General features: G+C 45.1%; 1 protein-coding gene across 7 annotated transcripts in view; it reads left to right on the forward strand.

The window, feature by feature from the left end:
• The first annotated feature begins 9,696 nt into the window (after positions 1-9,696).
• The window catches only part of MLLT10 (MLLT10 histone lysine methyltransferase DOT1L cofactor), a 145,032-nt gene continuing 135,375 nt past the window's right edge, over positions 9,697-19,353 (forward strand). For 2 of the 7 annotated variants that reach the window (XM_069959051.1, XM_069959049.1), the window contains exon 1: positions 10,259-10,347. Coding sequence is in view for 5 of the 7 variants with exons in the window: in XM_069959044.1 (XP_069815145.1) it covers positions 10,185-10,347 (163 nt within the window). In the remaining 2 variants the exon portion in view is untranslated. The other 5 variants (XM_069959044.1, XM_069959045.1, XM_069959046.1 and 2 more) reach the window with 5 other exon arrangements.

Genomic DNA, 19,353 nt, shown 5'->3' on the forward strand with positions numbered 1-19,353 from the left:
AAAGATGCGTACACAATTACACAAAAACCCGTGTACAAAGATGGTTCTGTGTTCCCGTAAGCCTTGATGTGGAGAGTTTACAAACAGATAAAAGTTGGTGGTATCAACATGACGGCTATAGCCGGGGACCCTCGAAGGTTCCGTGCGTTAAAAAGCGTGCAAAAGGCTGAAATCTGGCCAACGCTTTTATACGCCGATGGAGCACGTAATATTAAATCAGCCATTAGTTCCCGTGCTATGCATGCTTTCTATAACTATACATCCGCTATTAAAATCTATGATAGGCCCCTCATTGTAGGTGTCAGCACTCTCTTATATTTATTGCTTGTACTCTCATAAAATCCCATTCATGCTCTGCTTTTCAGCAACAAAGAGGTTAATGATGAGCGGCTGCAGCTCTGCCTCCGCTTCCCAGCTCTGTAATCCAGAGCCAGCCAGCTGCCCCTCTCCTTTTACTATCACTACTGCTGGAAATGGGTGGTTCTAGAAAGGGGGAAGGGAAGTCGACTTAACCCCTTGTGCTTCCTAGTGGAACGCACGTGCATTGTGCAACTGCAACTGCTATCATTCAATTGCATCCTGTTAGGAGGTGAATAGATAATATTTTTAATAAAATGTCAATATTTATAAAATATAAATGACAAATATAGAATAAATAATAGAATAAATAATAATAAAAAAGATATATAATATAATAATACATACCAATTTTATATATATATATATATATATATATATATATATATATATATATATATATATATATATATGCAGTTTCCAGATATTGAAAATTGATAAATTGAAGAATAAGAATTTCTATTCACTCAATGGCCACACTGATTAAAATGAAATTACTATCCGCTCTTTTCTGCATTGAATCAACATCGTTATTTTAATGCTCATTCTTTAAAACGGGCATTAAAATAATGTACATGCCTATTATTTCCGGATGCTGTTCGCCAAACAGCGCCCGGAAACAATAGCTGTTCACACAATGTAAAGTACAGATGGCGGACGTACTTTACATTGTAGTGATTAGTTAATTGATTTACAGGCACATCCAACAGTATGTGTATCGGCTGCAGGAACGCGCTGTGCTCATACGTTGTGTGAAATAGCCAATGGGGCAAGTTTATCATATGCTTAAATATGGGAAAAATTGACAAAAAAAGGGCAAATTAAGTGTACTGATTTTACCAATTTTGATTGAAAAGATATGAAAGGTCCAGTACAGGTCTGCAGAATATGTTGGTGCTATATAAATAAAGGATAATAGAACGGGGATAAATAAAAACTGAGCAACCAATCACAGCTCAGCTAAGTTAAGAAATAAAAGCTGAGCTCTGATGGTTGTCATAGGCAAATAACACCAATTTTATTATTTTTTATTAGTCAAACATTTTTTTTTGCTGTCACTATTGCAAAAAGTTTTGCAAAAACTGCTGCATGTTGCAATCTAACAGCATTATGTGAGTGTATGTGAAATTAGATTGTGAGCCCCTATGGGGACAGGAGCTGATGGGAGTAAGTACCATTGGCGGACAACATATTAGACATTCTAGTTAATAAATAAGTAAATGATAATTATACCATAATGGCGTCAATGAATGACACCAGATTTATCAAAGTGTGTAAAACAGAGACTGGTATAAATTCCCCAGAGCAACCAATCACAGCTCAGCTTCCACTTTGATAAAATGAAAGCTGAGCTGTTATTGGTTTAATTGGGAATGTGAAACCAACAAATCAAGGAAGCAGAGGATACACACATTGATCCCCCCACCATGGAGGTCAATTATTGTAATAAGTTCAATGAACAAGAACCAATCAACAGCCAGTGTTAAAATGAAGGAAGTTAAGACAAAACAAAGAAAGTGAAACAGCAGCCTACAGGTGCAAGTGCTTACCGTATATACTTCCCCCGGCATACACACGATAAAAAGATGAAAAAATGGTGACATGGTACACTCTGTTTGATCAAATAGTTTGCTTAAATACTCATTTTTTAATATCTACAAAGCAGGTTTTTATTTTGTGTAAGCCAGGGTGAGTATATACGGCAAGCGCTTGCACCTGTAAGTTGCTGTTGCACGTTCTGTTTTTTTTTTTTTCTCTGTACTTAAGCCACATGCAGCGTGCAACCTGCAGTGAGAACAGAGGCATAGGGGTGGGTGCTATTTTTTCCTTTTTTTCTGATGAAGGAAGTATTATGCTTTAATCTTCCCTGCTCCATTGCTGATGCCAGTATCACGCAGCTCCAGTCCCCCAGTCCTGGCCACTTCTGCGTCTGAGTGGGGACCTGGGCCTGCTTAGCCAGTCAGTGGCCATAGTGGCGTCCCACCTTGGGCATACTTTTTTCATCTTCCCTCTCCCCTGCACTCTGCCAAAAATCACCCCAGTCCAGAGTTCTCCCTTAAGCTTATGTAAAGGCCCTTTTACACAGGCTGATTACCATCGCCTGCTTGTTGGCTTATATGATATTTTGTGTGGTCGGTAAAATCATCGTTATCGGCCGCACATCTCTAAACAGGACAGAGAGATGCATTTTAATGGCCGAACAATGATTAATCATGCCTTATAAACGATTAAACGTACTGATCAACGCTCGCTTGCAGCCTTACACGGCCACATATCAGCCCATGTGGAGGAACCCTACCTAACACAGGACACGACAGGTCCTCCAGACAAGAGACACTTTTTGGTAACCACTCTCTGGTTTTGCTCATACCATTTACACCTTTTTTCTCTCTTTTCGGACAGAGTGATTGGTGAGAAAACATGGAAAACCCAAAGAAGTCTGATACCGTCAATGGAGCCTGGCGAACCAAAAAAAGAAGGGCCCTGGAACCTCCTGAAGATACAGTATGGCGTGCACGATAAGGTAACTATACATGTCATTGTATGAAGTCACCACTGCAGGCAACATGGCGGTCAAGTATGAAAGCAGTAGCGCAGGCAGGATGTGGTGTTGCCCATAGCAACTGGATTTCAGCTTTGTATCCAGTAGATGAGAACAAGAAGCGGCAACCTGAAAGCTTCGCTCTCCATCTTCACTAGTGTCTAGAAATGAGGGGAAGTTCTTGCCCCATGTAATAGACCCAACTATCAGTAAACGCTTATGCGCTGCCCGATCACTGTCTAAACGGGGGATGTGCAAACCATTACTGCACTGACAATTACTAAGCTGTTTAAAGGGTTCTTTTAAAGGGGTTGGCCACTTTATAGTAAAATTGTTCAGTGTACAGTATTAGTAAGTGTACTCACTGTATATACTGACAGCAGTTCCCTGTGTACCTCATAGAGCTAACATCAGACTCTCCTCCTCCAGGCTGGGCTGCCCTGCTCTGTGATGAGTCTGTCCATAAGATGGCCGACATGGAGGAGCATGTGACCATGTCCCACCCCCAGTGTCCACCACTGAGCCTGTATATGCGTATGGATGATATTGGCATATTGACCAATAGCAAAGCTTTTTGACGATACTTGGCCTGCGTAAAAGGACCTTTTGTCTATCTTCACACATTGCTTCTCGAGCCTAATTTTTCACCATAAAAAGGAAAAATGGACTAAAAGCACAAAAACAGCAACCTAGTTTTGCTTTTGACCCATAATTTTTCTAAGGGCAGCTTCACACGTACCGGATTGAAATTCGCTGCGAATCCTGATACAGTGAACTTCAATAGGGTTACATACCCGCATGTAAGAGTATGTAACCCGGCCCCTTTAACCCCCCGCAGCATATATTACTTGCTCTGCACCGCGGCTACATGTGAGGCTTCCGGCTCTTGTCGTCCTGCTCAGCCAATCAGTGCGCGACTGACGGGAGCCGGAAGCCTCACATGCAGCCGTGGCGCTGAGCAGGTAATGTATGCTGCGGGATGCGGGTGGCAGGGGGTTAAAGGGGCTGGGTTACGCAAATACGGCCGTTGTTTTCAAATATGGCCGTGTTTTTTATGTAGTGTGAACCCGGCCGAAAGCTGAAATCTGATTGGTTGGCTTGGGCAACTGCTCCACTATAAAGCTCTGAGGGGGACTTATCTCTCAGAGAACAAAGGGGTCAGGCAGTGATTTTCCATTATGCCTGATATCTGTCCATGGAGAATCGGGAGAGCCCTATCCAATAGACAGAGAAATGTCCACAATTGGATGATTTTAGGATTTCTTTTTTTATATCTATATATACTAAAGCATATAAAAACAGCAAAATGCCATTTAACGGCCATTTTTGCATTTTCGAAGGATGTGAAACGCCTGATATTAGCAGAGCTGGTGCAAATATCAAGCACACCTGATATCAAACTACTTTTTGTAGAATCCGAATGCAAAATATTCCCTGCCGTCTCGCTGTCCTGGTCCCGGGAGGCCATGATTAATTATACCCTCCATAGAAACAGGTGGGTAATCAGCAGCGTCGCCATCCTCCCATGTACACCTGTGCTGGGCCCGCTCCTCCTCATACTCACAGACGGGACCATAATGACAAGATTTATTCCTGGAAGTTTTTTCCCTGACATATGATAGCTCTGCTACCTTATTTTATTTTTTTTGCTACCACCTGCACCAAGCCCCTTGAATATTCTCTGATATTTGAAAATGGAAAAGAGGCACAAGATGGCGTCCCCAGAGGCGTAACCTGAAGCTTCTGGGCCCCAGTGCAAAAACTGTAACAGCCTTTCCCCCCAGTGACCATAGTAGTGTCTTCATATGTAGCAGATAGGAGTATGTACCCCCTAAAGATGTGTCCCTCCAGTGGGAAACGACACAACAAGCATCACTATAATTCCTGTATTTATATAGTACCAATATCCCATAGCACAAACCAGAGATTTGTTGTCACTCAAATAAGTATGATTTAGGCCAGATTGACACGTATGTGATATACAGCGAGCTTACCGAACGTATATAACAGACATACAACTCTGGCCTGAGGCCTCAATCTCACGTTCCATACACAGTGCTACAGAATGGACTACAGAATTATTATATATAATATGTACGTTTTGCCCTGTTTACCCCTTTTATCTGCCCATAGCAACCAATGACAGCTCAGCTTTCATTTTACCTAAGCAATTTGAGAAGTTGTTTTTGTCGCAAACAGATTGATAAATCAGAGCCATTTTTATTGACATTTTTCTAGGTGTTTTTACCAGTATTTTTTTTCAACCTTAAAGGCTGAGAGCAATAGAACACTGATCTCATTGATCTATGCAGTATATCTACACTGCATAGATCTCACTGAGAGATCAGTGTGGCTCTACTAGAAGTCCCCCAGGGGGAATAACCCTAACCCCAGGGGGACTTCTAGTTAGTGTGTAATAATAAATCCCCTCCCCTAATAAAAGTTTAAATCACCCCCCCCTTTCCCCATTTTAAAAATAAAATAAAAATAAATATATTTGGTATCGCCGTGTGCGTGATCGCCCGAACTATTAATTTAACATATTCCGGATCTCGCATGGTAAACTGTGCAAGCGCAAACAAATTCGGAAATGCATAATTGTGCATTTTTGGCTGTATCAAATCCAGAAAAAAAAAATAATAAAAAGTGATCAAAAAGTTGCATATACGCAATCAAGGTACCGATAGAAAGTACAGATCATGGCGCAAAATGACACCTCACACTGCCTCATAGACCAAAGAGTGAAAGCATTATAAGCATGGTCATAGAGCAATTTTAAGGAACATTTAAAAAAACAAAACAAAAAAAAACAAAAACATGTAAACATAAAACCTCCCCGAAAAAATGTTGTTTATTTTTTTCAATTTCACCACACATTTAATTTTTTTCTGGTTTCGCAGTGTACTTTATGCAAAAATGAAGCCTGTCATTGCAAAGTACAATTACTGGCGCAAAAAATTAAGGCTCATGTGGGTTTCTAGGTGAAAAAAATACAAGTGCTATGGCCTTTTAAGCATAAGGAGTAGGGAAGGTCCGAACCGAGTTCGGATGGGGTTCGTACGAACCCGAACCATCCGCAATGATTCCCGCTGTCTGCCCGCTCCGTGCAGCGGGCGGATCCAGCGGGAGGAACGCCTGGAAAACTGGGATACAGCCATAGCCATAGGCTGTATCCCAGTTTTCCAGGCGGTCCTCCCGCTGTATCCGCCCGCTGCACGGAGCGGGCAGACAGCGGGAATCCGATGCCGAGCGTTCGGGCTCAGCCGAAACCAAACCTCGGCGGGTTCGGACCATCCCTAATAAGGAGGAAAAAACTAAAGTGCAAAAAATGGAAATTAAGGGGTTAAATGACAGCCGTCCAATACAAACGGTCGTCACTGTGAACATCTCCTAAAAAAGTACTTATTTTTCCTTTGTGTGATCTTCAACCCGTGGCCCTGATGATGATGATCGCTGGGCACTCCTGGCTTGTTCTCCTGATCAGTGGTGAGACTCAACCAATCAAAACCTTTGACATGTACCTGTGATCTGTCAAAAGTTTTTTTTTTATGACAGTGCCCATGTGTAATATACTTTATAATATTGTTTCTATACAATTGTCTTTGTAACCTCGCTGCCAGCCTCCTGTTTCCCCATGACTTTAGGATGAAAAAATAAAAGCTGATGACCACAGTGAAAGCAGCCATGGAAAAAGGCGAAAGCAGCAAAGGTTCCAAGCTGTAAAAGTTTTATTGCAACGTTCCATTACCAAGCGGGCACCAGGGTGACTTGGCACTCGCTTTGTGGAGTTCAGTCATAGCAATGGCTGCCGCCCATGTACTCTACACAGGTCTGGGAGGCCAACTGAGGTTAGGCAGCTATTAAAGTAAAAGGTTTAGGAGTCCAGAACGGTTTTTTTTTGGCACAAAAAAACCTCTCCACTCAGGTTCGCCCAATTCTAGTGCCAAACTAGTTAATGGTTTCCATCTCGATTATTGTATGATGAAGGGAGAGCAAGAGAGTCAGCTGATCCTGCCAACAGTTTAATGTAGTGTTCACCAACCCGCAGCTCACCAGCTATTGCATATGTACAAGACCCATTATGCTCTTACAGCTGTAGGCGGTCAAGGCATGATGGGAGTTGTAGTTTGCAAACAGCTCAAGAGCTGTAGGTTGGATAAACACTAATCACCCCCTCTCCTTTCTGCATTTTTACGTCTCTACACAGGTGTTAAGGGTAAATTGAGCAGTTTTCTTACCTTATTTTACATCATGGTGCTTGTTCCAGTTAGAAGTGATCTTTTATCTGTGGATTGGGCTACCTGGGCGGGGATTCATGGGTGCAGTGCCACTTAGCCCCACCCACATCACCGCAACACATATGCCCCACCCCTCATCAGCCATTAGTTTGGGCCGGCCTAAAGCAGGTGTGGCCTAGACCTATAGGCTGGCCTGTTCCAATGGCCGTCGAGGGGGTGGGGCTTATGTGTCAATATCATCATGAGGCAGGGCCTACGGTGGGCAGGGCTAAGTGGCGCTTCACCCATGAAGCCCCGCCTAGGTAGCACAATCTGCAGATGATAAAAGATTACTTTTTACTGGAACAAGCACCATGAGGTATGATATAAAATAAGGTATGAAAACTGAAAAATTTACCCATTACACCTGTGTAAAGATGTCAGAATGCAAAAAGAGGGTGACAGTGTCACTTAAAGGCTAGATTCTTACAGGACGGATCTGTTGCGGATCCCTTCACTGTCACTTTCAATAGGATTACATCCTTGCAGTGGAATTGTCATCCCGGTTTGCTTTGGAGGTTCCTGCCGTTGCGCTTAGCAAAACAGTGGCTGCGGTGGGGCAGCACACTGATTGGCTGAGCGGGACGTTTAGACACCAGGATCCCCCAAAGCCCAGACCAGGTAATGAACGCATAGGGCCGCGGGGGTTAAGGGGGGGCTGCCTTTTATATACTCACAGCGGGAAGAAAATTCTGCTGCGAGTATGTAACCCTATTGAAAGTGACAGGAGGTGAATCACAGTGGATTTGACTGCGAACTTGCAGAGTGAAATCCGCTGCGATTCCGTTACGTGTAAACCCACCCTTATAGTGATAGTAAATAGCAGCTTCCCGCACTGGCAGGACGCCATTTTGTCAAACAGATTTTTTGTAAAGACATCTTTAAAGGGGTGCTCCGGTGAAAATCTTATTCTTTCAAATGGCTACATAAAGTTATATGGATTTGTAATTTACTTCTCTTTAAAAATCTTATCTCTTCCAGTACTTATCAGCTGCTATGTGTCCTGCAAGAAGTGGTGTATTCCCTTTTAGTCTGACACAGTGCTCTCTGCTGCCACCTCTGTCCATGTCAGGAACTGTCCAGAGCAGGAGAGGTTTTCTATGGGGATTTGCTACTGATCTGGACAGTTCCTGACATGGACAGAGGTGGCAGCAGAGAGCACTGTGTCAGACTGGAGAGAACACACCACTTCCTGCAGAACATACAGAAGCTGATAAGTACTGGAAGAATGGAGATTTTTAAATAGAATTAAAAATGTATGTAATTTTCTGAAACCAGTTGATTTGAAAGGAAAAGATTTTCACTTTAAATTTCAGTTGGGTGAGACACAAGTCAGATATGCAGCATAAGTATCAGCATTTTATCTTATGAAAGTTGAATGCATGACAGCTGTTGGGTCCTGATGTAGACCTTGTGTGTTTTTTACCAGTCTGTATCTGCAGTACTGGCGCCTACTTATTATCTGCTTGCATTATGCACAGAAAATCCATGCAGTAGAGCCATTGGCTCATCCATAGCAGCAACCCGAGTGTCAGACATAAAATACAACAAACCAAAAAACTGCCTGACACCATTCACTAACATTGCACGACCAAAGTTGCTGTGAGGTTTTATGCATATGATTTCTTTCTGGTGTAGAGTAGTAGTCTACTATTTAAAGGGGTACTCCGGCAAATAATTTCTTTCTTTCAAATCAGCTGGTGTCAGAAAGTTATACAGGTTTGTAATTTACTTCTATTTAAAAATCTCTTCCAGTACTTATCAGCTGCTGTATGTCCTACAGGAAGTGGTGTATTCTTTCTAGTCTGGCACTGTACTTGTCAGCTCCTGTCAGAACTGTGCCAGACTGGAAAGAATACACCACTTCCTGTAGGGCAGTAAAGTAAATTTCAAATCTATATAACTTTGTAAAACCAGAAAGAAAAAAAAAAGTCACTGTACCCCTTTAAGCTGCTGCCATGGCAACCAATCATGTTGCATTTTATATTTCTCAGTGCAGTTGCCCATGGAACCCATACACATAACTGGGCTAATTTTCTTTAGGTTACCCATAGCAACCAATTACATTGCCCCTTTCAGGTCCCGCATTAGTTGCTCGTAGCAACACATCGTCCCTAACATCCAATCACATTCCTGCTTCTATTTTTCTGTTGTCCATAACAACCAATTAGATTGCTGCCTTCATCTTCTATAGCATCCAATCACATTCCTGCTTCTATTTTCTGCTACCCAGAACAACCAATTAGATTGCTGCCTTCATCTTCTATAGCATCCAATCACATTCCTGCTTCTATTTTTCTGTTGTCCATAACAACCAATTAGATTGCTGCCTTCATCTTCTATAGCAGCCAATCGCATTCCTGCTTTAATTTTCTGTTACCCAGAACCAATCCCATTGCTGCTTTCAGCAGTTGCCCATAGCAACCAATCACACTGCTGCTTTTCTGTAGTTATCTGTAGCATCCAATTAGATTGCTGCTTCTAATGTCTGTAGTATCCTACAACAACCAATCCCATCGCTGCTTTCATTTTACAGTATGCCTGATGAGTTGCTATGGGTGACCGCTCGATGTGGTGTGAGGCACACAGCCCATTTCCCATGAGACGCGGGCGGGAGCAGTGAGGAGCTCTCTGGAATCCTACCACAGATGCACGTGTAATGTGTTTGCAGCGCCAAATAAAGAGGAGGAGGGAGAGGAAATGAACGCGCCGCCATTGGCAACCCAGAGCCCGGACTTCCCACTCCCCTCCGCTTCCACTAATCACCTCGGCGCCGCAGCGACACACTTGCCCTCTAGGGGCGCTGCTGCAGAGTAGTTGACGTTCGTGTCATCACGCGCATGCGCGGTGCTCTGCTTTCCTCATCGTGATCCTGCCCTCTGCCAGTCCGGGCAGCCCCGGCGACATGAGGCGGCTCCGGTGCAAGTAATGCGGGCGGCAGGCGCGGGGAGCCGGGCCTCGGCAGCGCACAGGAGTAACCGGTGCTTGTTGTGTTCGGTGTCCTGTAGATGGTGTCCGGTGATCTGGCCCTGACAGCAGAGGAAGAAGAGCAGACGACTAGTATGAAGGAGATGATCGGAGGCTGCTGCGTGTGCTCGGACGAGAGGGGCTGGGCCGAGAACCCGCTGGTCTACTGCGACGGGCACGGCTGTAATGTGGCGGTGCATCAAGGTAATAACCCTGACCTGTGGGGGAGGAGGAGGGGGCGGGGCCTGCAGGGGAGGAGGGGCTGTCATGTCAGGTACTCACTGCTGCCACTGACAGCCACATAGTGACAGCCATACACACTGCTGCCACTGACAGCCACATAGTGACAGCCATGCACACTGCTGCCACTGACAGCCACATAGTGACAGCCATACACACTGCTGCCACTGACAGACACATAGTGACAGCCATACACACTGCTGCCACTGACAGCCACATAGTGACAGCCATGCACACTGCTGCCACTGACAGCCACATAGTGACAGCCATACACACTGCTGCCACTGACAGCTATACACACTGCTGCCAGCCACATATAGTGACAGCCATACACACTGCTGCCAGCCACATATAGTGACAGCCATACACACTGCTGCCAGCCACACATACTGACAGCCACATAGTGACAGCCATATACCATGCTGCCACTGACAGCCACATAGTTAGAGCCATATACACTGCTGCCACTGACAGCCACATAGTGACAGCCATACACACTGCCAGCCACACATAATGACAGCCACATAGTGACAGCCATACACACTGCTGCCACTGACAGCCAAACATAGTGACAGCCATACACACTGCTGACAGCCACACATAGTGACAGCCATACACACTGCTGACTGCCACACATACTGACAACCATACACATACTGACAGCCACATAGTGACAGCCATATACACTGCTGATGGCCACACATACTGACAGCCACATAGTGACAGCCATATACACTGCTGACAGGCACATATAGTGACAGCCATACACACTGCTGCCATCCACATATAGTGACAGTCATACACACTGCTGCCAGCCACACATACTGACAACCACATAGTGACAGCCATATACACTGCTGACAGCCACACATACTGACAGCCATATACACTGCTGACAGCCACAGAGTGACAGCGATATACACTGCTGCCACTGCCAGCCACATAGTGACAGCCATTTATAGTGCTTCCACTGCTAGCCACATAGTGGCAGCCATACACACTGCTGACAGCCACATAGTGACAGCCATTTATAGTGCTTCCACAGCCAGCCACATAGTGGCAGCCATACACACTGCTGACAGCCACATAGTGACAGCCATTTATAGTGCTTCCACTGCTAGCCACATAGTGACAGCCATACACACTGCTGCCAGCTACTTATAGTGACAGCCATATACAGTAACTAGAAATACATCCAGCCACATACAGTGACAGCCATATACACTGCCAGCCCAGATATATACTTCTGCCAGGAGAGGAGGGGGCTGTCATGTCAGGTACGCACTGCTGCCAGCCATGTACACTCCCGTCTAAGGTATATGTCTTACAACAATGCCAGCTTTGCTACATACCCTAGCCCAGCTACCTGCCAAACACACCAGTGCCATCAAACCCCATCTACTAGCCACACACAGCACAGCAAGCTGCCATCAGTGCTAGTCACAGACTACTAGCAGCTAGATGCCCTGCAGTAGCCGCCACACCTGCACCCGTGTCATTTATTAGCCTCAGCCTGCTGTTATTACCCATTACCACCAGCTACCTCCTCCCCTGTGCCAGCCACACTTTAGTACCAGCTACATGCTTACTACACACTCTAGTACCAGTCACACCCCACTAATACCAGTGACAGCCGGTAACCAGGTCGGTGAGGGGGTCCAGTACGGTGGTGAGCCTGGCCCTTACACTGGGCATATATCATATATGTTTCCGCTGGTGTAATATCACTCTGCTCAGTACAGGGGACGGCGGAGAAGAAGCTATCCTGTATCTTGGTGTTGTAGATATTGTCGGATGTATTTGCTGTACGGCATTGGAGTTTGGCGTCCTATAAGTGTCACATGTTATAGCTGCTCTCTAGGTTTCTTTGACTTATGAGCTGTAGGATTTTCTAGAATTTATGGAATAAGTTTTATTGTCACGGACATAATATTCCCATCTCCGCTGACACAGTGATACTATAGGTCCTGTCAAGTAAGATAGTTTTACAAATACAATCATATGGCAAACCTGTCTCCTTCTCCTGATTTTCTGCTCTTTCCCTCCCATTGTTGACAGCTTGTTGTCTAGGTTACCAACCACCACTCTGCCATAAAAGAAGGGATCTGGCTGGTGTATACATAGCTGGCACTTGCAGTTGTAATACTGAGGTAAAAAAAAGTAAATCATCCCTGTTAGGGCCCTAGCGATTACCGGTTGTTTTTGGCCGATTACCGGTTGTACTTGGCCCGATAATTGTTTGGTGTAAAAGGCCAGGTTAAAAGATAATGATCAGCCAAATGTACAAAGTCGGCTGATCATTGTCTTAAAACATGTTTTAAAAAACGATAATAGCGATGGTCTGCCGGCTGACGCTCCATGTAACAGGAGCAGCCGCAGCAGAGTGTCGCTCTCTTCTATGGGCCACCCTGATTATCTAATGATAGCTCGGGCAGCTCCCCGCAGCCCGCTACTCCTCCTCACTCGCTGTCTGTATGTGTAATAGCACCTGACAGGTCTGCACTCGCTCGCTCCAAAATATCGGGCTGCGTAATAGGGCTCTTAGGCTTCTGTTATCCTAGCCTTAGGGTTCCAACACCTATTGCAAGGAAGCTTTAGGGCCAGTTCACACAGAGTAAGACTGGCGGGATTCCGCGGTGGAGAGTTCCATCGCTCTCCGCTCAAAGAATTGACATGTCAACCACGTACAGCCGCAAAGGTGCGCGAGCCCTCCCATAGAGAAACAGTGTCACACTGAGGCAGACGGGATTCCACCGATTTTACTCCAAAGGAACTGGCCCTTAAAGGGAACCTGTCACCTCCCATGCCGGGGTGACTGGCTCCCGATCCCCCGCTGGAGCACCCTATACTCACCTGATCCCGCCGGGTCCCGCTTCTGGAGGTGGTCGGGTGACTGAGATATGAGTGCCCGAAGCACGGCGCGCGCGCTCCTCGGATAAGTCCAACGCTCATAGAGAATGACAGAGCGTCGGACTCGCCTGTCATTCTCTATGAGCGTTGGACTCATCTGAGGAGCGCGCGCACCGGGCTTCGGGTGCTCATATCTCGGTCACCCGACCACCACCAGAAGCGGGACCCGGCGAAATCAGGTGAGTATAGGGTGCTCCAGCGGGGGTCGGGACCCTGTCACCCCGGCACGGGGGGTGACAGGTCCTCTTTAAAGCTGTATTCCAGTGTCTTAAAAAAATACATATAATAAAAAAAAAAAAAAAAAAAATGCCGAAAACTGTACTTGCCTACCCCTGTTCCTCTGTAGCTCATCTCTTCTGCTTGCTTCAGGGAATAGAGCTTTGAGCAGAATCTGCCAGATCTGCCACTTGGCTGAGGGGCCAGGTCTTTATCTGAGCTCTCATCCCGGATGTGGGGGATCAGGGGTAGGTAAGTATAGCTTTTGTGTGGCCCCAGCAATATATGCGTTCTAAAGAAAACATCAGAATACCCTTATTAAAGGGATATTCCCATCCCCACTAATATAGTTATACCTGTAGGACTCGTCAGGTTAGATATTATGACACATATATTCATATAGCAAACTTGTCTCCTCCTGATATCCTGCTCTTCACCCCCCCCCCCCTCCCAGTGTTGACATTCTGTTATCTAGGTTACAGAACCCCACTGGGCTCTAAAAACAGTGGTCTGGGTAATGTGAGTGTGTGTGTGTGTATATATATATTATAGCTATAGTTTACCTTTTTATATACTGATTTTATGTAAAAGCCCCCAGGATGCTAGTCTTTATTATTGACTGATAATCCCAGGACCACCTCACACCTCTGTTGGGGAACAAGGAGTATGTTGTGTCAACCATGTCCAAACTGAATGGGAATGAGTGATAATGCTGATAATGGGCCAAATGTAAGGGGGCGCTAAACTCCTGCAGGTCTTCTATATTGGGCATGTTATACCTGGTTAGTCAGAGCTGACCTAAGGATTGGTCGCTGTGTTCCTGACGCGGGGCCATGTGCCAGGCCTGGTTGCTGTCTCTCAGTGCCAGCGCTGCCACTTGTGATACATAACTTTTTAATGTCTGTCATATAAGATTTCATTCTGGACAGTTGCTTCTTGTTGCGGTTTAGTTGACAAGCCTATAAGTACAGTAATTCCCACATTCCCACGTCTCATCTTACCACCTTTTAACACTTGCAGTGACTATTACTTGGCTTAGCGTTGCTTTGACGGTTACTTGGTTCACATTGCTTCCCCCCGCTGAAGATTAACTCTTCTCCTATATGTATAAATCCATTTGCTGGCTATCTGTATAGATTAATACCGCAGTGTGGTAATAAACCATCGGTACATTGCTGTATACGTATGTATATAGGTATCAATGTCTGAGACCGAGAGTCTGTTACCTGCTGTGTGGATGGGAGATGCATCATAGACACACAGGCATCTTGGGTAGGAAAGTCATCTATTCCTCACTTTACCAGGAGCGGGGCTCAGACGCCCAACCTGCTAGATTGAGGTGGGAGAAGCGTGCAGCTGGCACTTCTCTCTTCCATCTCACTGCATGAGACAACTTCTATAGTTTATAGAGCCTGTCTGATATAACAGTATGGTGAGAGCAGTGAGCCTGGGAGTGAAGTGCTCTGCCAAACGCTTCTTCAAACTCTTTTTACCAATGTATAAGGCCTTAGAATTCAAGCCTCCCATTGCAGGTATATGACATACACATATCATGGTTACCAATGCCTGTAGGGTCCCATTGTAAAAAATCCATTTTTTTATTTTTTTTTTTACATGGCAGCTTGTAGATGATGGATTCCATGGTATGTGTCACAGGCATCTGGTTAAGCGCGTATGCTGTGAGCATTTCACTAGCTTTATATGATCCATCCCTTAAACAGATGCTGTAGTAGCCTGTACGTGACAGATATTCTAAGCAGATGCCCAATGGGGCGTCCATCGCCTATAGGCACCTATTGGCTCCGCTAAATGGATACATCATAAAAAGTTAGCTAATTATCTGATAAGAGGTTCCTGTTAGGGTCCTATTACATAAAGCGATTTTTCAACTAATAACGATAAACAATCTCGAACGACCTGAATTTGTTCGCCCAATTACACCGAAAGATGATCGTTACTTCTTGCGGTCGTCTTGACATGGCTATTGCGTTTGCCGCTACTGTGAAAGACTGAACGCCGTCGTATTCCATGCGAACGTTTTGCGAATGATCAACGACAAAAATAGATCCAAACTCTATCAAACGACTAACAATTTCTCGTTGGTTGTTTATTCGTTGCCTGCTATTACACTAAACGATTATTGTTCAAATCTGATTGAATGATTTTTTGAACGATAATCGTCCCGTGTAATAGGGACCTTAGTCTATTGTGACGGATTATGCCACTGTAAAACCAGCCATACATGTAAGAGAGCTGAAGTCTCATTCAGCCAGCAGCTATCTTTTTCTGTCTCCTGGGCACATGTATAGTCAATTTGATTTAGTGACAGGCAGTCCTGGTTGCAGTCCTGACCTGCAGTTGACCTTGCTGATTTAAAGGGGTACTCTGTGAAAGCAAAATTCTTTTAAATCAGTGGTGTCAGGAAGTTTTACAGATTTGTAATTTACTTCTATTTAAAAATCTCATGTCTTCCAGTACTTATCAGCTGGTGTTAGCCCTGCAGGAAGTGGTGGATTTTATCCAGTCGTACACAGTGCTCTCTGCTGCCACCTCTGTCCAGAGCAGGAGAGGTTTTTTATGGGGATTTGCTCCTGCTCTGGACAGTTCCTGACATGGACAGAGGTGGCGGCAGAGAGCACTGTGTCAGACTGGAAAGAATACACCACTTCCGGCAGGACATACAGTGGCTAAAAAGTACTGGAAAACGTGAGATTTTTAAATAAAAGTAAACCACAAATCTATATACCTTTCTGACACCAGTTGATTTAAAGGAAACAAAATGCTGGAGTACCACTTTGGGCATTGGGATGTCCAGGTGCCATTAGATGGGGAAATCTCTGGTTAGAAGTGGCTTAGTGGGATGGAACAACTAGAGCCGAGCATACACACTGCCGCTTCTTTCACTTGGGGGACAAGGGATCTCCCCTTCTTATAATCAGTGGGGACTGTTCCAGAGTTCGGACCACCACTTATCTGCTATCCTTTGGGGTAGTTGATAAGTTTTAAACTTGGATTATCCCCTTTTAAAGGAATTTATCAGAAATATGAAGAATGTTGAATCCCCTATGAAGTGGGGGATTGTGTTACGTGTATGATGTGAGAAAGTGACCGTGGTTGGGACAGAAGAATAATGTGATATGCTGCACATAATGCTATGAGTATGACAGGACATCATTGTTAGGGTACTATTACACAGAACGATAATCGTCCGAAACGGCCCTATCTGGCCGATTATAATTCCGTGTAAGAAACACAGTGATCAGCCGATGACAGCGATCATAGGATGGCAATGATAACAGTGATATAGGTTTGGACCTATAATTGTCCGGCGCTGACTGCGCATCACTACGTATAATAGTGGTGCACGACCGGCGGCTGACGATTTGCAAAGTGCATACATTACCTATCCATGGTCCAGGGCTCCTCCTGTGCTCTGCTTCTCCCTGGGTCCCACACGGGACCACAACGGCCAGTGATTGGCTGAGCGGCCTGTCAGCTAAGACAGGCTGTTCTGAAGCTGCAGCGTGCGGGACCCAGAGAGAAGCAGACCGTAAGTGGAGCCCTGGACCATGGATAGGTAATGTATGCCGTTTAAAGCAAGGGCTGCAAGGACATCGGTAACGATGTCCATGCAGACCTTCTTAAATGATTATCGGGCCGTGTAATAGGCCCAGTAAACGAGCGCTGATCTAGCTCGTTTACAGTTATTATCAGGCCCTCTTCGGCCCATGTAATAGAACCCTTACACTCCTGAACCCCTCTGCCCATCAACATGCAGATACACAGAGGAATCCAGCCGTCTGCCCATACAGTACCGATCCATTAAAAAAAAAAAAAAATTATGGGATCCGTCAACATCAATGTAATATACACACAGGCAGCATAACTTCCCGTTCAAGTCAATCTTCTGCCACTTCTTAAAAAATTTCCTTCATGAATTGTGCTTGGTGACTGTGCCCACCCCGCGTCAGCTGATTCCTCATTCCCTATTTATGTTCTAGTTCATAAGAAGTGTGATGGCCTCTGATATCCCGACTATGAGGCCGCTTCCTCCGCTCATGGTCCCCCTGATTCTCTGTCAGCCATGTATGTAAATCGGCTGCTTTTCTTGGAGGAAGCTTAGAACTGGCAGACGGCGGAATGAACCCCGGGCATTACCATTCCCCGCAGACGTTGTCACCGTCCGGATTGTTAATAGTAAACTCTGCTGTGTAACCTCTGTCCTGTATACATATGTATGAATCGCATTATAATAGATGGAGCCCGGCTATAAAGGCAGAGGCTATTGAATAAATGAGGCCCTGAGGAATGGCAGCAGCCTCTGTTTTATCTTCTATGGATGATTGTTAGTGTCACTTTTTGGCTTTTTCCTTGTCATTCCTGGGAAACAGGTGATCTGCCCCCCCCCCCCCCCCCCCCCCAAATACTATATATGAAACTGGAGATATATAGAGACACTATAGCTCCATATTGTTTTTGTTACGCAGTTTTTCAGTTTTCCCAGGTATCTGAAAGGCAATGTTATGCTCCAGTATAGGGGTGGATCTGTTTATTACAGATCCATAGAGATTGAGACGACCCAACTTTTCCAGGCACCTGAAAGAACAAATATGACGCTACGCAGAATTTACCAGTGAAGAACTAGAAAGATCTGGCGGTCTGGGGAAGCTCAGTAACAACCCACAGGGGCACAGAGGAGGATATTCTGGTTTTATAAAATATGCATTGCGTGTGTCCCCGGAAGAAGCAACCATGTGCAAAATGTACGTCTGGTATGGCTGGAGTTCCTCCTTTGGTCTTCTGAGCATGTTGTTGGCTTTAATCTCTATCTGAGGTTTAAACTTAGATGTTACATGGGTTTCTTGTTTGGTTACAGGCCTGCCAGGTGCCGGTAGGGTTTTTTTTTTACTATAGGTCTTGGTGGCCTTAAAGGGGTACTCCAGTGAAAATTTTTTTACCATCCCTGTAAACTGGTGTCAGAAAGTTATAGAGATTTGTAATTTACTTCTTTTTAGATGGGACCAGAGAGCAATGTGTAAGACTGGAAAGAATACACCACTTTCTGCAGGGCATACAGTTGATTATTTTTTTTTTTTTTTCACCAGAGTACCCCTTTAATATTATCTCTGGGCTAGGTATATGTGTGTAGGTGGATCTGTATATCAGGTGTGAGTGAACATCTTGCAGACATGGAGATGGGAACAAGGTGTTATCCCTATTCATTTGCTACCAGTTTTGACCAGGTGCCCCCATTCATCTATTTACATCAGGGATGGGGAACCTGCAGCTCCCCAGCTACTGCAAAACTACAATTCCCATCATGCCTGGGCAGCCGAAGCTAACGCTTCGGCTGCCCAGGCATGATGGGAATTGTAGTTTTGCAACAGATGGGGAGCCGAAGGGTTCCCATCCTTGATCTGCATGGTGTGGGGTATTTACTTTCACTGACTTGATCAAGTTTTTTGCTGCCTGACTCGTGGACCATGTTATTGAGGGGTTCCAGTCCCATTTGCTCTACCTGTTATACATATTATTGGACAGGTTATTTGAGACTTGTCCTTAAAATAAAGGGCTGTGAGAGAGGCCACAATTAGTGTGTATACCCAGTATTGGCTCAGTAGTATATAAGGTTGTACAGCTGGTCGTGTTTCTTCCACTCATGCCCCTGTGTATGTACTGCAGGTTACTAGGAGATTCCTGCCAAAAAAATGGCTGCTCTCACAGTCCTGACAAAACGTATTGAGGCTAAACCCAGCCCCCATCCTCCTCCTCCTAAACTTCCTGGCTCACGTACACTACAGAGGAGGGAGAGGGGGCTACGAGGCGGCCTCCTGACACATCTAT

The sequence above is a fragment of the Dendropsophus ebraccatus genome, chromosome 2 (assembly GCF_027789765.1).
Source record: "Dendropsophus ebraccatus isolate aDenEbr1 chromosome 2, aDenEbr1.pat, whole genome shotgun sequence".
Classification (NCBI taxonomy): Eukaryota; Metazoa; Chordata; class Amphibia; order Anura; family Hylidae; genus Dendropsophus; species Dendropsophus ebraccatus.